A 15,975-nucleotide genomic window follows, 5' to 3' on the forward strand; every position below is an offset into this window, starting at 1 on the left:
GAAGAAAGTTTGTTTACATGCCTACTATCTAGTACAGTTACTGGTTTGTAGTTACTCAATAAATAAGTATTGGTTTGAGAAAAGGACTAGATAATTTCTAATTTTCTGTAATGTGGCTTATGATACTAAGGAATAGAAACATATTCGTGAGAACTTTTTTTACATTGCTAAGTCTTATTTCAGAAAGATTTATACAATTATGTGCAGACAGACAGTAGTTTCATTCTGCTCAGTATTATTTAGGTATAATCTGATAAAGAAGTTGTCCTAGATTAATCTTAATCTTAATAAAGATAAAAATATTTTCCATTAGCCTAGCCATGTGTATTTTCTTTTTAAGCTATATCACAGGTTTTCAACCTGAAGTATGCTCTTCCTGTCACAGAATATATAATTTATTGCTTCTATGGGATACTTTGTAACTGATAAATACTATTCCTAATGCTTGCACATCATCTCTGAAGCAACATCTTCAAGTGTTGTAGATGTAGAGGGAGGCCCAGGAAGAACTTAGGTACTGCAGCTTGTGTGCTGTGTACAGATTTTAAGTTTTTACCTTAAACTTTCTGAGCCATAGAAAAAAGCCTCAAGTAGTTCTGTTAGAAATAGTATACTTGGTGAGCCTTTTTTTAAAAAAATCTTGTAATTTCTATAATGCACTGGTAAAATAACATTTAAACTTTATAACTTTATGTACATATTGCTCTGTGCTCAATGAACTTTTTTTTAAGTTTTTGTTTTATGTGCACTGGTGTGAGGGTGTCAGGTCCCTTGGAACTCAAGTTACAGACAGTTGTCAATTGCCAGATGGGTGCTGGGAATTGAACCCAGATCCTTTGGAAGAGTAGACAGTGCTCTTAATCACTGAGCCATCTCCAGCTCTTCAACAAACTATTAAAAGCAATATAATTTTGTATCAGGCATTTCATTTATGTGGATTTCTGTTGTTTGTTGTCCATGCTAAGCATGTGCTCTACCATTGGGCAACTTTACCAAGTCCTTTACTTTTTAGACTTTGTCTCACCAGGTGTCTCAGATTGGCCTTGAACTCACAGTCCTGACTCTGCCTCTGACTTACTCAGATTACAGATGTGGACCAGGGTTTGTTGAGTATAAAATTCAAATAAGGACTCTCTTCCAAAGTGTGTAATGAATAGTTTATTCAATATTTTAAATACTGTCCAACTAGGAAGCAAATATTGCAGTCTTAATGTGAGTACTTAACAGTAAAGACAGGCTGAATGATGATTGGAGAGCAGGCTTTGAAAACAGTAGGATAACTTGTTACAAGTAGAAAATGATTCAAGGGATTGTATTGGAACTAAAGAATGTGGATTATTGCAAAGGTCAGTGCGTGGAAAAAAATAATTTTAAGTCTTAAAGTTTAAGACTTTATATGAATGTTGATTATTCCTGTGAGGGATGTTGTTGTTGTTGTTGTTAATAATTTATTAAAATATACCTAAGGTCATTACTGAATTTATGACCATCCATTTATTTAAGCCCAGGAAACATAATTTTCTTCTCTAGTTAAGAAAGCTTTCTTGCTTACTATGCCAAGAACCTCAGTTATCACTTGATATGCATGTTGTTTTAAATTTTTAATTTTTCTAGTTGGCTTGGACACCTTTTCTAGCTGCATTCAGTGTGGGTCTACAGGACTGTGACGATACTGAAGTAGCCTCTCTCTGCCTAGAAGGGATAAGATGTGCGATCAGAATTGCATGCATTTTCAGCATTCAGGTAAATAAGACTTTTACCTTCATATCCATTTTTTTAAAAACATAATGCCATCAGTATAGTTCAACTCATAGTATTTTTCTCTGATTTTCTTAAAACCAGCTTCAAATTTGTGTTGGAATTTAAATAAATAAATTTTGAGAAGCTCTGATAGAGCAATTCTGTATGATGTTTCTAAACATTGTAAATATTTATTTTAGATTTCTTTTAACTTAAACCTCAGAACTAGTTATCTTTAAAAGAACCAAGTACTGCTGGGCATGGTGCACACTCCTTTAATCACAGCATCCCTGGAGGCAGAGACAGGCAGATCTTTGAGAGTTCAAGGCCAGTCTGGTCTACAAAGCGAGTCCAGGACAACAAGGCTACACAGAGAAACCCTGTCTTGAAAAAAAAGGGGGAGGAGGAAGGAAGAAGAAGAAGAACCAAGTACTTATCATACTAGGGGTTTATGGGCTTTAAGGATAGCTTTTAGATAGACATTTTTATTTTCTTAACCCATTTCATGTTTCATTGTGAATGTCGTATGACTTAGTACATTACAAAATACAGCCTAGAAAAAATTATATATCAGGTTTTTGCCAATATAATTGGGAGAAATTTTTCAATAAATTTATTTTCACTGTATGAATTCATTGGCTGATTACTGAAAAGCTCATATTGAATCTACACATTGGATTGTGTCTAGGTTTAAGATACTTACGCTCTTTCTGCCTTACTTTAAGATTATAATTTTTTAGTTTTGTGTGTAATCCATGACATGTCTGCTAAGATTTACTAACCACATACACAGTTGGTTCCACATGAACTAGAGGCCAGTCATTGTGCTGTGTTTTCAACCCTGTAAATACAGTTCTCCCTCTCTCTCTTGTAGCTGGAAAGAGATGCCTATGTCCAAGCACTAGCCAGATTTACCTTACTTACAGTGAGTTCTGGTATTACTGAAATGAAACAGAAGAACATCGACACAATAAAAACACTCATCACAGTGGCTCACACGGATGGAAATTACTTAGGAAATTCTTGGCATGAGGTAGAAACATTTGTAACTTTGCAATTCAGTTTATAAAATTGGTTGATGCTAAATGTTCCACCACTAATATGCTTAATTGTGGACAATAATATATTTTAAATACACAACTTTGGTAATGATCTATAATTTAATCTGTCTTTAAATCCTAACTGCATATATTTTAGGACACATTTTTTTATACCTCACTTTTGTTCTTTTTGTATTGTAGATCTTGAAGTGCATCAGTCAGTTGGAGCTGGCACAACTTATAGGAACTGGAGTGAAGCCTCGGTACATTTCTGGGACAGTGAGAGGCAGAGAAGGGTCCCTCACTGGGACAAAAGATCAGGCTCCTGATGAATTTGTTGGTCTTGGGCTAGGTGAGAGGTCTTAAGTTCCTTTTAGAAAGTATCAAAAAAATTAATCTCTAGGTTATGCTATTTTTATTATGACAATGAAATATAATTAGAAAAATTGTTCTTTGCCCAATGTTATAGAGAAAAGCAAGATGGCTAAGTAAGAAATTAGTCTTACTTCGCTTGGTCTGGTTTACAGGATTAAGAGCCACTTAGTTTCTTCCTTGTGACTATGTAAAGGATACACTCAACTCACTTGATTCTAAGACTAAGCAGTGTGTAGGCTGGTAAAGGTGAGAGGTAGTTGGAGCAGCTAGAGATACCGTTCACATTCAGACATCTTAAAGCCACTGTGTGGGCCCATCCAGTCTGTTGTCAGAACCTCTTTCCCAAGCTTTCAGAAAAGCATGAACTGGCCAGTAGTACAAATGAAAATAGTAGCAAAAGTAGATGCTGCCCCCAAAAGAATCAAAGATAATATGTTTTCAGTCATGAATGCAAAGAGTTCCACCAAAGAAGTTTGAGTTCTGTACTTGTGGGTGTGAGTTACATACTTCTTTCATGCTTACATGCCAGCTACTTTAGTTCTAGATTCAGTCCCCACCACTGCAAACTAAAGACACCATCTAATAGAAGGATTGTTAGGGTTGAATAAGAATGTATGTGCATTAGAGATGAGGGAATACTTTTATCTGACCATCCTCACACCCCACACCCAGCTATCCAGAAGCATGACTTCAGGAGCAGTAAGGAATATGGCAGAGTACCCGCACTGTTTATTTTTCAATACTGTAATATAACATTACATTATGAACATTTCCTGTCTTTATCCTTTAGTAGTTTCTGTTGTTGTTAGCCATCCTTAGGAAATTGAGAATGGTTTCACATCTAAAAGTGAATCTATGAGGAAAGATAAGGGACTAGGACCGTATTTTGATTTCAGGTTGGATTGAGTAAAATAGCTTCCTGGTGGTAGTTCAACTAAAGTAATCTTTATAGTGCAGTCTGGCAGAACACCTCAGTGATAGCAGAACATAGTGTGAAGTGTAAAGTCGTGCTGTGTCAAGTTCAAGCATATTAGGCTTGGTGGTCCAGCAGCGGAGTTTAGAACTGCCTCGGCACTGGCACAGGGAGCTTTGCAACCTGAAAGTCTACCTCTAAACATTAGAGCAATAGTAATTACTGCACAAGGTAACAGGAGATACAGTGAAAGCTATTTACAGACAGATGTGTGCTAAAGTGAATGTGTGCTGATGACTGAACAACTGAAAAGGCAGCATTGAACATAGTCATATGTCACTGCTCTATAGGCCCTGGGACCTAGGAGAATGGTCAAAAGGATCAACAAATATTTGTTAAGTACTCACTTCGAGTTTAATATTGATTAGGGTAGGAACATATGAAAAATGTATATGACTTGATTCTTAACGTCTAGACTTTTAGACTGTATAAGCAATACTACTATAAGTAGTACGTCGCTAAGTAAGGTAAATGAGAACAACCGAGTGGAATCTTTCATTGTGCACTCACTCACATTGGGCATGATGACTGACACAGCATGAGTAAGGCACACACTGACTAAGGTGTTGAGGAGGAGTACACAAATGGCAGGCTGAAAATTTTCTACCTTAATGTAGTAAATAAAAGGAAGGTGACAGTTTTAAAAAGTTTTGGTCTTGTGAGAGAATAAATTGAAGAGGATATTGTAGAGGGAAAGAAATCTGGAAACTTTAAGCAGTCCAAGACTGAGACTGTGAGAGCATAAACTATGTTAGGAATAGAGATGTGTAGATAACGTGAAAAACAGATCTAAAGATTTCAATGTAAAATAAAAAATAAGCTACATACCTTATTCCAAGAAGGAAGAACCAGGGCACAGTCACAACCAAGTCAAACAAAACTCAACTCCAACAGTATGAATAACTCAGGGTCCAATGCCTGGGATTCACTCAAGATCATCTGGGTTCCAAAGGGCTTGGGCAGCCTCTGCAGTTCACAGCACATGCACCTTGTCATAGGCTCAGGCTGGCAGCTGCACAGCTGCTGCTGCTGTCTTTGGCAGCTATTCTATGGTACTGGTATCTCCAAAAATGCTAGGGTTTCCACTGCAAGGGATCTGCATATGCCACTCCTGGGCTTTTTTCAGGTCTCTAACCCTGCCACAAAGCCTCAGCCTTTCTACATGACACTTTCAGTGCTGGGGCTTCTGCTTCAGCTGAGACTACACTATCATCATCGGTCTCCCTGACCGCTTAGTGCCAAGCTCAGCTGCTCTTCATGATCCCTTCATGCCTTTACAACTGGTACCTCCTGGGAGACTCTTACATTATACCAAGTTCAACTGCCAGCAAAAAGATACAGCTTTAGCTCACTCTAGAACACAACAGCTCTGTGTGCTGACCCTGAGGAAACACTTTCTAGAAGATTATACCTTAATGGTGTTGGGTTTTTCCTAATCATCACTAATTTTTCAGCTGTCTGGTATCAGTTGTCCCCATCTTCAGCTCCAGACCACACAGATTCTTAATACAAAGTCCCACACAAAGCCAGGTGCAGTGTCACATGCTTGTAATCCTAGCACTCAGGGGAGGCCAGCCTGGTCTACAGAGTTAGTTCCAGGACAGCCAAGGCTACACAGAGAAACCCAGTCCCAAAAAAAGAAAACAAAAAGTATCACACAAACATCCCAGGATAGTTTGAAGAAGACTCTCAAACTTCCCTGTGAAACTTGACAGGCCAGGACCCTATCATCTGTACTGGTTTCATCCTTAGTTCCCAAGGCAGCTTGCTCAAGCTTTGAACACTCAATGGCTTTTCCAGCCAAGTTCCTTCCACAGTCTTCTCCCAAACAGTACGGTCAAATCTGTTAAAGAACACTCCACTTTTGATAACAGTTTCTGTCTTAGTTAGGCATTCTAATAGGCATTGCTATTATAAAATACCATGACCAAAAATAGCTTGAGGAGGAAAGGTTTTATTTCATATTACACTTTCATGGAAGTCAGGGCAAAAATTCAAGGAACCTGGAGGCCTGAACATCATGATACAGAAGCCATGGGGGACATCTGCTTAAAGGCTTCATCCCCATAGATTGTTCAGCCTGCTCTCTTATAATACCCAGGACGCCAACCCAGAGGTGGCACCCACCACAGTGAGCTCGCCTTTCCCATCAATCCTCAGTCAAGAAAACACACCACAGGCCAATCTGGTCTGGGCATTTCTCAGTTGATTCCCTCTTCTCAAATGACTCTAGCTATCTCAAGCTGACATAAAACTAGCCAGCACATAGTCCAAAGAATATTTTAAAATACATTTTTAAAAACTAGGAATATTGTTTTACTGTCTAACATGGAACAGTTGGAAGCAAAAGGAAATGATTCTTATAAATAAGAGAATGTTATACAAAGAATTTTCAAGTAACCCTTGTAAATAAGAGGTTGGAGATTGACAGAAATTCTAATGGACCAACCAGAATCATTTAAAGAAATAAGCAATAGAACTGATGCATATCTTGAAGATTAAGGGGAATTTTGTCCACTCTCACTAATTTGGTGATCTAAATTCATAGTGCTCTTAGTTAGTGTGATCTTTTCAAATATGTCTTATAACTATGTCTTGTTTATTATGCAGTATATCTACGGAGTGTGTGTTCATGATATGTAACTTATTGGTGTCACCCAATGCATCATTTCCTTATTAGGAAAATAAGTGACTTTGGAAATGTGGTTTACAACTCCTAAGTGCATTCTTTCCTTGAATTTTTTCTAACCTCAATGCTGTGTGCTCTTATATGTGGCAGTTGGAGGAAATGTGGACTGGAAGCAGATAGCAAGTATTCAGGAGTCTATTGGAGAAACCAGCTCTCAGAGTGTCGTGGTTGCTGTAGACAGGTAAGGTGTTCGCTTTCTCCCTTTTCACTTGACTACTAGTTCAGCCCTATTTTGTTCCTTGTTTAAAATTTTTGAAAATGTCAAAATAATACAAGACTTTTTGATGTACTGTGATTTAGATGATGAAGTACCTTTAATTTTGGTTTCACAAATGTAAAATACAGGAAAGACTTTGATTGTATAAAATATATTACAATTAGTACTGAAAATATTAAAGAAATACTATTCTTGATCTTAAAAAAACTACAGATCTCTCTTATAGAGAATTAATCCTTCTTTTCAACCCCTGAACCTTAAGTTTAATTTATCTTTCTGGGTACATGGTATAAAATACCATTATGGATACAGTGAATGAATGGATGTTGCTAGAAATTCTCATATGCATCTTTGGAAAGGTCTTCATAATACTTGTGTTCTATGCATTTCTAGGTAAATGTTCCCAAAATTGAAATGAACACTGGCATTCAACTTAAAATCTACTTATGTGTGAAGCTTTCAAGAATGTACCAGGCTTTGCTTACTAGTCTAGAGACTTAGGATAACTCATTATTTACTTTACATCAGATGAAAGTGAAGGCAGGGGGAGATGCATTCTCACAGCTAGCTAGTGTTGTATTGAAGATTACAGTGTTTGCTTTATTCTTTCATTCATAGAGAAATTTGGGGAGTAGAAGCAGCCTAATATCTGTCCAGAGCCCTTCTTCTCTGGACAGCTCCAGAGCCGGGTAGTAGCTGTGATCTTTTGCTCCCAGGCTGTCTTCCATTCTAATGATGTCCCTGTCTTCTAGAAAGTCATCTTTGTTGTCCTTTTAAGGAGGATCTATTTTAAATGTCACAAAAGACTTGAATCAGTGCATCCATAGGTTGCTGTGCTCCTGACATGGCTTAGCTTTAGTGGAACATGGCTAGAAAGAGTGGCCCTTGAAAGGCTACCATAGTGAATAGGAATTTGACTGCCCTTACCAGGTGGCATGTCCCCGTCGTCCACCATCAGCCTGAGTGGGTCTCGCAGGCCGTGGTTGCTGTGGTAGCTCTGTCCTCGCCCTTGCTCTCCACTCTGCCGCCATCACAGTCTGTTGCACCCTTTCCCTTGGCTTGCAGAGTCTCCATTTTACTGCTCTACATTCTCCCACTTGCTTTTTTTTTTCCCCTCTTCAGTTAAATCCTTATTTCTTTGATGTCTTCTCTCCTGTTCTTTTAAATTACTTAATTGTTTTACTCTGGTTTGTTTTGCTTATGGCTTTGCTTTACATGAGAATACTTCCAGTTAGAGAGAAATCAGCCGATCATATTTGTATAGTGTAGTAATTTTTACTTCAGTTGAGATGAGGGCTTTGTAGTTTTTCTGTATTTTATATTCTGGGCTCAGTCTAACCACCAGGCTAGAAGGTATGTAGTTCTCTTGATTTTCTCCCGTATTGTTTTTTAACCAACCTTTTAAAATTACTTAATTCACTTTACCCCACCGAACAGTACATAACATCTTAAGCCATTCCTCAGCAGGAGCTGAGGTTCTACAGTTCGTAGCCTGCTTTTGTTTCTCATTGTTACACTGAAGCTTAAAATCAGTTGTATATGAGACATTCAGACTGTGTTAGCGAAGGAACTAGAACATATGGAAAACGGCTGCTGCAAGTTTAATTCATGCCAGTGCTGTGCAGTGTGCAGAAGTATGCAAGAGACTCTGGGGTCAGTCTGCGACCGCCTAACCTCGGCGCTGCATTTCCGAGTGCAGTGACTGTGAAGAAAGAGTACCTATCTTTGCATGAGCATCTCTGCTTACAAACTTTGGATTCTGATTGTAAATATATATATGATATTAATAAACTTATTGATAAATTGAATAAGTATACATTATATATATATGATACAAGGATAGTATTACCTTGTGATTGGTAACTGCTCTTATTACAGTATTTTTAAGATTAATATTTGAGCTGTCCCTTTATTTAAGGCTTCCTCTTTATCATGTACATCTAGTTGTGGCATTTTAAGTTGAGAATATCATATGACCTGTGAGGATTTAGTCTCCTCATATTCCTGCTTAAAATCCAGCGCCTGGTAAAAAGAACAAATTCTATATGTGTGTACTAAAGTCTCATGGCATGAGCACAGAGGAGCACTCAGGAAAGAAGGCTGCACAAAGCTGAGCCGTGTAGCATATTCTTAAACACTTGAATACCCTCAGGAAACTAGGTCAGCCAAATCTTGGTTAAAGTGAGTGCATTTTGGGGTTTGTTTGTTTGTTTTTTGTCATTAAGTTCTAAATTTAATTCTTTAATCAAATGAACATTACTTATAAAAAATTAATTATATAGACGTGTATGTGTGTGTGTATGTGTGTGTGTGTGTGTGTAGAGAGAGAGAGAGAGAGATTGCACAAGCATGCGCAAGAGCACTTACTTAAAGCTAATAGGTTATCAGCAAAACTTGAAAAGCCCTTCTCTTCCTAGAAAACCAATCATTGCTTTTATAGATTAATATATTCTTAACCTTAGAACACCGTAAGATGCTTGCCTCATATTTGCAAATCTGTAAATGAGGTTACAGTGTATACTCGAGTACACAATGTAAATGGGAAGAGGAAACAATTCTGACAACTCTTGTTAATAAGCTATATTGGGAATAAATATTCATTTGGCCCTCTAAAAACACCTAAGAACTGTCAATACTCCAGACCATGACTGAGTTGGCATAACAGAAGTAAGACTTTGTAAAGTTTTTAATTATGTTATTTTTTTCTCCCAGAATATTCACAGGATCCACAAGGCTAGATGGAAATGCTATTGGTGAGTATGAATACTTATTTTACTCTTAAGCTGTCTTTTTGTCTAAAAAGCATTAAAGTTAAGATTGAAATATAAATGTGTTTACTTTATAGTTGATTTTGTTCGTTGGCTCTGTGCTGTGTCTATGGATGAATTGCTTTCCACTACACATCCAAGAATGTTTAGTCTACAAAAAATAGTAGAAATATCATACTATAACATGGGAAGAATACGACTGCAGTGGTCTCGGATTTGGGAAGTTATTGGGGATCATTTTAATAAGGTATTTGAATAATTATAGTATTTGTTTACATTTGCAATTTTTAAAAATTTTCCTACTCAAAGTCTATTGAGTTTTTTTTTCCTTCTAAGCAATTGTTACAGTTTTATAATTAAATTTAGAAAAGCTTTCATGAACCATGCTACAAACTTTTATTACTAGTGCTTTGGGTAAGCTGAGGCAGAGCATCTGTGAGTTCAAGGCTAGCTTGGGCTACATGCATAGCATGATCCTACCTCAAAAAGAAACAAGAAGGACCGGAGAGATGGCTCTCATAGAGGACCCGAGTCCCGTTCTCAGTGTTCACATCTAGGACTTGCAGCCACCTAGAGTTACAACTCTAGTTTTGGGGGAATCCTCTGCCCTCCTCTGCCCTACCTCCTTGCACACCCACACAAATGTATAAATATACACACAGAGAAGACAGCACATATACACATTCATATACATTTTTTTATGGAAACGCAATTTTTTGAGTTGAATTCTTTTTAGAAATGATTGCTGAAACTTTTGGCAGTTTCTTTAAATTACTGTTCAAGTTTTTGCATACGTATGCTTTTGTGAAGAGCCGAGGATTTGTCTTCCTGTGCTGCTTATTTTGTACTTTTTTCCTAAGGAAAAACGAAAAATTATACTTCTACCTGTAACAGTAGCATCTTGGTCTTGTTGCCCTTATAGGTTGGTTGTAATCCTAATGAAGATGTAGCCATATTTGCAGTGGATTCCCTGAGGCAGCTGTCAATGAAGTTTTTAGAGAAAGGGGAGCTTGCAAACTTCAGATTCCAAAAAGACTTCTTACGGCCTTTTGAACATATAATGAAACGAAACAGGTAATGTGTTTCTTGAGTTGAATAATATCAGTAATGTCTTATATATTGTTCTATGCCAGGGGGAAAATTAGAAAAAAGAAAAAGAAATGGTTTGAATTTTATGTGATGCCTACTTAAGCAACTATATTACTGTTGTAGGTCCCCGACAATTCGAGATATGGTTGTTCGGTGTATAGCACAGATGGTTAATTCTCAGGCTGCAAATATTCGGTCAGGATGGAAGAACATTTTCTCAGTGTTCCATCTAGCTGCCTCAGACCAAGATGAAAGCATAGTAGAGCTTGCGTTTCAGACAACAGGACACATTGTCAGTAAGTATTCCTTAACTGCATTCAAGTGCAGAGAGAAAAGCTGAATGTGTTTAGTTGATAATTCAGGTGCAGTAAGATTGTGATTGTAATGTGGCTTTAAGTTTACAAATTTTGATTCTAAAACCAGAGTGAAAAATCATAGTAGTTGTAATAGTGGTGTCAGCACAAAAACCAAAGGAAATAAGAGACAGTTTATTCTGGGGCCATTTTGAAAGACCAAGGAGCACAGATTTGGTTACCTCAAATTCCATGTTCCAATATGTAAGCAGTTTCACAGGGTTTTACAGGAAAAAAAAGAAAGTCATAAACCAAAGGAACTTTACAGTACATTGGTGGCACATCAGAGACGCAGATACATTCATACTGGGGCCGCATATTTTTAGTCCCAAGATACTGTTGATGACTTCTTGACTCTTGGCTTCTGCCAAGTTAGTAGCTTATAAGAGGTTATTATTACAATATACTAGTTCAGATATACAGTGGGACAAGGAATGGTTGTGCCAGAAGCTAAAACTAGTCCACAGTAAAGTAATTAGCTTCTGAACCTACACTCTTTCTAGAGTACTGACATTCAGGTCTATCCATCAGTCTCTGCGGACACAGAAACTCCTTCCAAGAGATTTTTGTTCACAGTAGCAGTAGTGGCAGTAGTAATAGTGGTGGTCTTAACATTTGTTGAGTATGCACTGTATACAGCTGTCCTCTTAGGCATTATTAAAAACAGTAACCAGAGAATAGTTAAATCTGCATAACTGGTATCCATTACTTTATTATATGGTGTTTTCATAGTGTAAACAAAATACACACATTTCACTTGCCTCACTACTCAGGACAGGCTAGTCATAAAGACAGACTTGGACCCATTTTTGTTAGGTGTCAAAGTCTTGTAAGAAGTATGTGCTACATTAGAAGTTAATATATTTTGGATACAATTAAAATTATTGAAAATGTGTTGCTATTTCTATTTCTTTCTCTCTGTTGTAGCTCTTGTATTTGAAAAACACTTTCCAGCCACCATTGATTCTTTCCAGGATGCAGTGAAGTGTTTATCCGAATTCGCATGTAATGCAGCCTTCCCAGACACAAGTATGGAAGCAATTCGACTTATTCGGCATTGTGCAAAATATGTGTCTGATCGACCTCAGGTATACATCATTTAGTAAATGAAATTTTGCTAAATACTAAATACAGTCTTAAATCTTTATTTGTTTGGGAACTCAATTCTGAGTTAAGATGGCCAGGGTCTATACTAGCCATTACTGTAGGTATCGGTGTTCTATGTGTGTTTATTAGTTTAATTTTCGTAACACTAAATGGAGCAGGTAGTGTTCCAGCTTTATACAGATAAGGAAACAGGACAGAGAAGTTAAAATGTACCCAGAGTTGCAAAGAAACTAAAGGAGAAAGAGGCTTTGAAGCCTGGCCTGTTTCTAAAGACCCTTCCTTGCCACCTATCTGCCTGTGTTTGTACCACTAAAGTTAACTGGCACTGAAAAAGAGGCTGGGTTGTCAGTCTGGCTGCGAGTTTGAATTTGAATATCCAATCCTATTATGTGTACATGTGGGAAAGGGGTATGTGTGCATGTCGTCTCCGTGAAGACCTGAAGCATCTGACTCCCAGGAGCTGGAGTTAACAGGCGTAGACCACCTCACAGGGTCCTGGGAGGCAAGCCCCGTTCCCTACAAGAACAGGGTGTCTTCTTAATTACTGAACCATCTCTAGCCCTGAAATGCCAGCTTTTAAAGAGTGTAGTCTAACGCTCTTACAAAAAAGCTCTTCAGCTTTTTGTAAATTGTTATGTAGTTTTTCCCACTTTTGATTGGCAAAGCACTTAGTGTTTTTCCTGAGAATACTAACTTGACCGTGTGAGTGCTTAGCTTTGCCATACTGATTCCACCTTTCCTCTTGAAGGCTTTCAAGGAGTACACAAGTGACGACATGAATGTGGCGCCTGAAGACAGGGTGTGGGTGAGAGGATGGTTCCCGATTCTCTTTGAGTTATCATGTATCATCAATAGATGCAAATTAGATGTAAGAACCAGGTAACAATCCGTATTTGAAAATTTAAGTTTTGAAGGATTTACTTTTGTTCTAATTAACTTTTCTTATGGATACCACAAAATGGTTTGTTTGTTTGTTTGTTTTTACCAAATATATTAAGAATCAGAGAGAGAGAGAGAGAGGAGAGAGAGAGAGAGAGAGCACGCACGCGCGCACAAGCTTGGGAGATAGGCGGGGCACATGCCTTTAATCCCAGGAGAGGCAGAGGCAGGCAGATCTCTGTGAGTTCGAGGCCACCCTGGTCTACAAAGCGAATCCAGGACAGCCAAAGCCAGACAGAGAACCCTGTCTCAGAAAACAAGCAAACAACAACAAAAAAGAAGTAGAAAGTTATATTTTAGCCTCCAGTGATATAGCCTTCTCCAACAAGGTGCCGCCTCCTAACCCTATCAAGTAGAGCCACTCTGTAATGAGCAGGCACTCAAGTGCACATGCGCCTGTGGGGGCCTAGTCAGAGCACCACAGATTCCATTTCAGGGTGTAATGGCTAGAGTGTAAACTGATGGCCAGCGCTTTTTTACTTTCTGAATTATATATCCTAAAGGACTTTGATATTTTACAACTTAAATTACTCTATATATTAACAACCAGTCTTAACTCTCTTTTTCGTAGTTTTTTAAACCTTTAAACCTTTCTTAGGAAGTTTTGCTTCTTTGTATTGCAGCTTTCCTAATGGTGTTCTGTTATTTTAGGGGCTTAACAGTAATGTTTGAAATAATGAAAACATATGGCCACACTTATGAAAAACATTGGTGGCAGGACTTATTTAGAATTGTTTTCAGAATCTTTGACAACATGAAATTGCCAGAACAGCAGACAGAGGTAAGAGAATACCTTTAGCCTAAAGTTGTAGCAGTCTTCAGGTTTTCGCCTCATACATTTTAGTGTTTGAAATTAAGCACATAGAACATAAAAAAATTTCTTGAATGTTTCTTCAATACATGAGAAATAATAGTATTTTATTTCATTAGCAAGTACACTATTGGAAATAGGACTGAATTAATGATTTAATTTTATTTTCATTGCTTTTGTTAAACTGTCAGTTTCTCTTCTGTATTTTGTTAAACTCATAGCTAAGAACACCAGTAATTTTATTAATATTAGATGTTGAATTCAAAGTAAAATTATTTTTATTTATTTCAGTGTGTTTTACTCTAACTACTTACAGCATGTAGTTCAGGCTCTGTGGCTAGAAAGCATCATTTCCCTCTCTGTCCTATATAGCAATATTAAATGGAGACTTTTACAGTTATCTTTGATGTAATTTGAGTGAGGAGAGTTAAAACAGGGTCTAATGGTTGATGGATATCATGACCTTCATCTCATGACTTCCTTTCTCCTCAGAAAGCTGAATGGATGACAACAACTTGCAACCATGCCCTTTATGCAATATGTGATGTATTCACCCAGTATTTAGAAGTTCTCAGTGATGTACTTTTGGATGATATTTTTGCCCAGCTCTACTGGTGTGTACAACAAGGTAGGCCTGTACCAGTTAGAGTAATGCTAAGTATAACGTGTCAAGCTGGGAATATATAAGTGAATTGCTCTTTTCTTTTCTAGACAATGAGCAGTTAGCAAGATCTGGTACAAACTGCCTTGAAAATGTGGTTATTCTGAATGGTGAAAAGTTTACTCTAGAAATCTGGGATAAAACGTGTAACTGCACCCTGGATATCTTCAAAACGACAATTCCACATGCGTAAGATTTTACATGGGCCTACATTTCTATTTGTATATTGACTAGGAGTTAAAGTGAGTTAACTAAAAACTCGTGAGTCCTGTTGTAATTGTATTAAATTTGGAATGGTTGTTCCAAAAAAAAAAAAAAAAAGAAAGAAAGAAAGAAAATATTTGCTTCTGTCTACCTAGATTATAACATCTGTATACCTTTAGTGATATTCTAAAACTCAGGAACTATCTTTGCTTCTTTGGTGTTTTTATAACTCAGCGTTAGTGTCATAACAATCACACTTTCCAAATAAATGTGCTTGTTATATAAAAAATAAAAATAAAAAATTTAAAATAAAAAAAAAACTATGTGAAGTAAGTAATGTGTAAACCAAAACAGTGTGATTATCCAAAATCTGGGTCATAATGTGATGACTGCTGCTTTTCCAAGATTTTATTTGAACATAATCACACTAGGTTATAGTTTTGAGTCAGAGAAGGAAAGCCTCCTTAACATGTATTTCAGTTTCAGCAGACTTACTACTCTAAAGAATCTTCTGTAAATAGTACACTGTACACTAAGTTGTCATCTTTCTGTAAAGAGTGAGTTATGAGTAGTTTTTAATCAGTAAAGAAAGCCAGAACACATTAGCACTGGAACTCTTCACAGGACAGACTAGACTTGACACTCATCCCTGCAGTGAGCTCTGATTCATGTGTAGCTTTATTTACTGTCTGCAGTGTTTAAGTCTGCAGATAGACTCTTTGTAGGAACATTCAGTGCACCCAGTGCTGATATAAAACCATATGAAAATTACCAACTATCCCACATTTTTAACTTCATATCTTGTTTTATAACATGAATTAGATCTGGTTAATGTTATTGGAATACTCATATAAATATTAAAATTCCCAACTCCGTGATACTGAAGTGGAGCCATCTGTTGACATCTGTCTGCCAGATCCCAGAGCTTATGCTTTCACAAAATTCTAGAGTGATAAAAATTGAGTTAATATTTTTTCACGCTTTTCTTCCCATAACTGGTTTTTGCTCT

General features: G+C 37.2%; 1 protein-coding gene across 1 annotated transcript in view; it reads left to right on the top strand.

Annotated features, from left to right (window-relative positions):
• The window catches only part of ARFGEF1 (ARF guanine nucleotide exchange factor 1), an 81,780-nt gene that overhangs the window by 51,822 nt on the left and 13,983 nt on the right, over positions 1 to 15,975 (top strand). The window contains exons 20-32 of the mRNA XM_084772893.1: positions 1,615 to 1,743; positions 2,615 to 2,773; positions 2,982 to 3,132; positions 6,908 to 6,998; positions 9,747 to 9,787; positions 9,880 to 10,049; positions 10,725 to 10,876; positions 11,015 to 11,187; positions 12,172 to 12,332; positions 13,100 to 13,230; positions 13,942 to 14,071; positions 14,594 to 14,729; positions 14,813 to 14,951. Of these exons, the coding sequence (XP_084629019.1) occupies positions 1,615 to 1,743; positions 2,615 to 2,773; positions 2,982 to 3,132; positions 6,908 to 6,998; positions 9,747 to 9,787; positions 9,880 to 10,049; positions 10,725 to 10,876; positions 11,015 to 11,187; positions 12,172 to 12,332; positions 13,100 to 13,230; positions 13,942 to 14,071; positions 14,594 to 14,729; positions 14,813 to 14,951 (1,763 nt within the window). The remainder of the gene's footprint in view (positions 1 to 1,614; positions 1,744 to 2,614; positions 2,774 to 2,981; positions 3,133 to 6,907; positions 6,999 to 9,746; positions 9,788 to 9,879; positions 10,050 to 10,724; positions 10,877 to 11,014; positions 11,188 to 12,171; positions 12,333 to 13,099; positions 13,231 to 13,941; positions 14,072 to 14,593; positions 14,730 to 14,812; positions 14,952 to 15,975) is intronic.

Source organism: Acomys minous (genome assembly GCF_964271855.1).
Source record: "Acomys minous genome assembly, chromosome: 1".
Lineage (NCBI taxonomy): Eukaryota > Metazoa > Chordata > Mammalia > Rodentia > Muridae > Acomys > Acomys minous.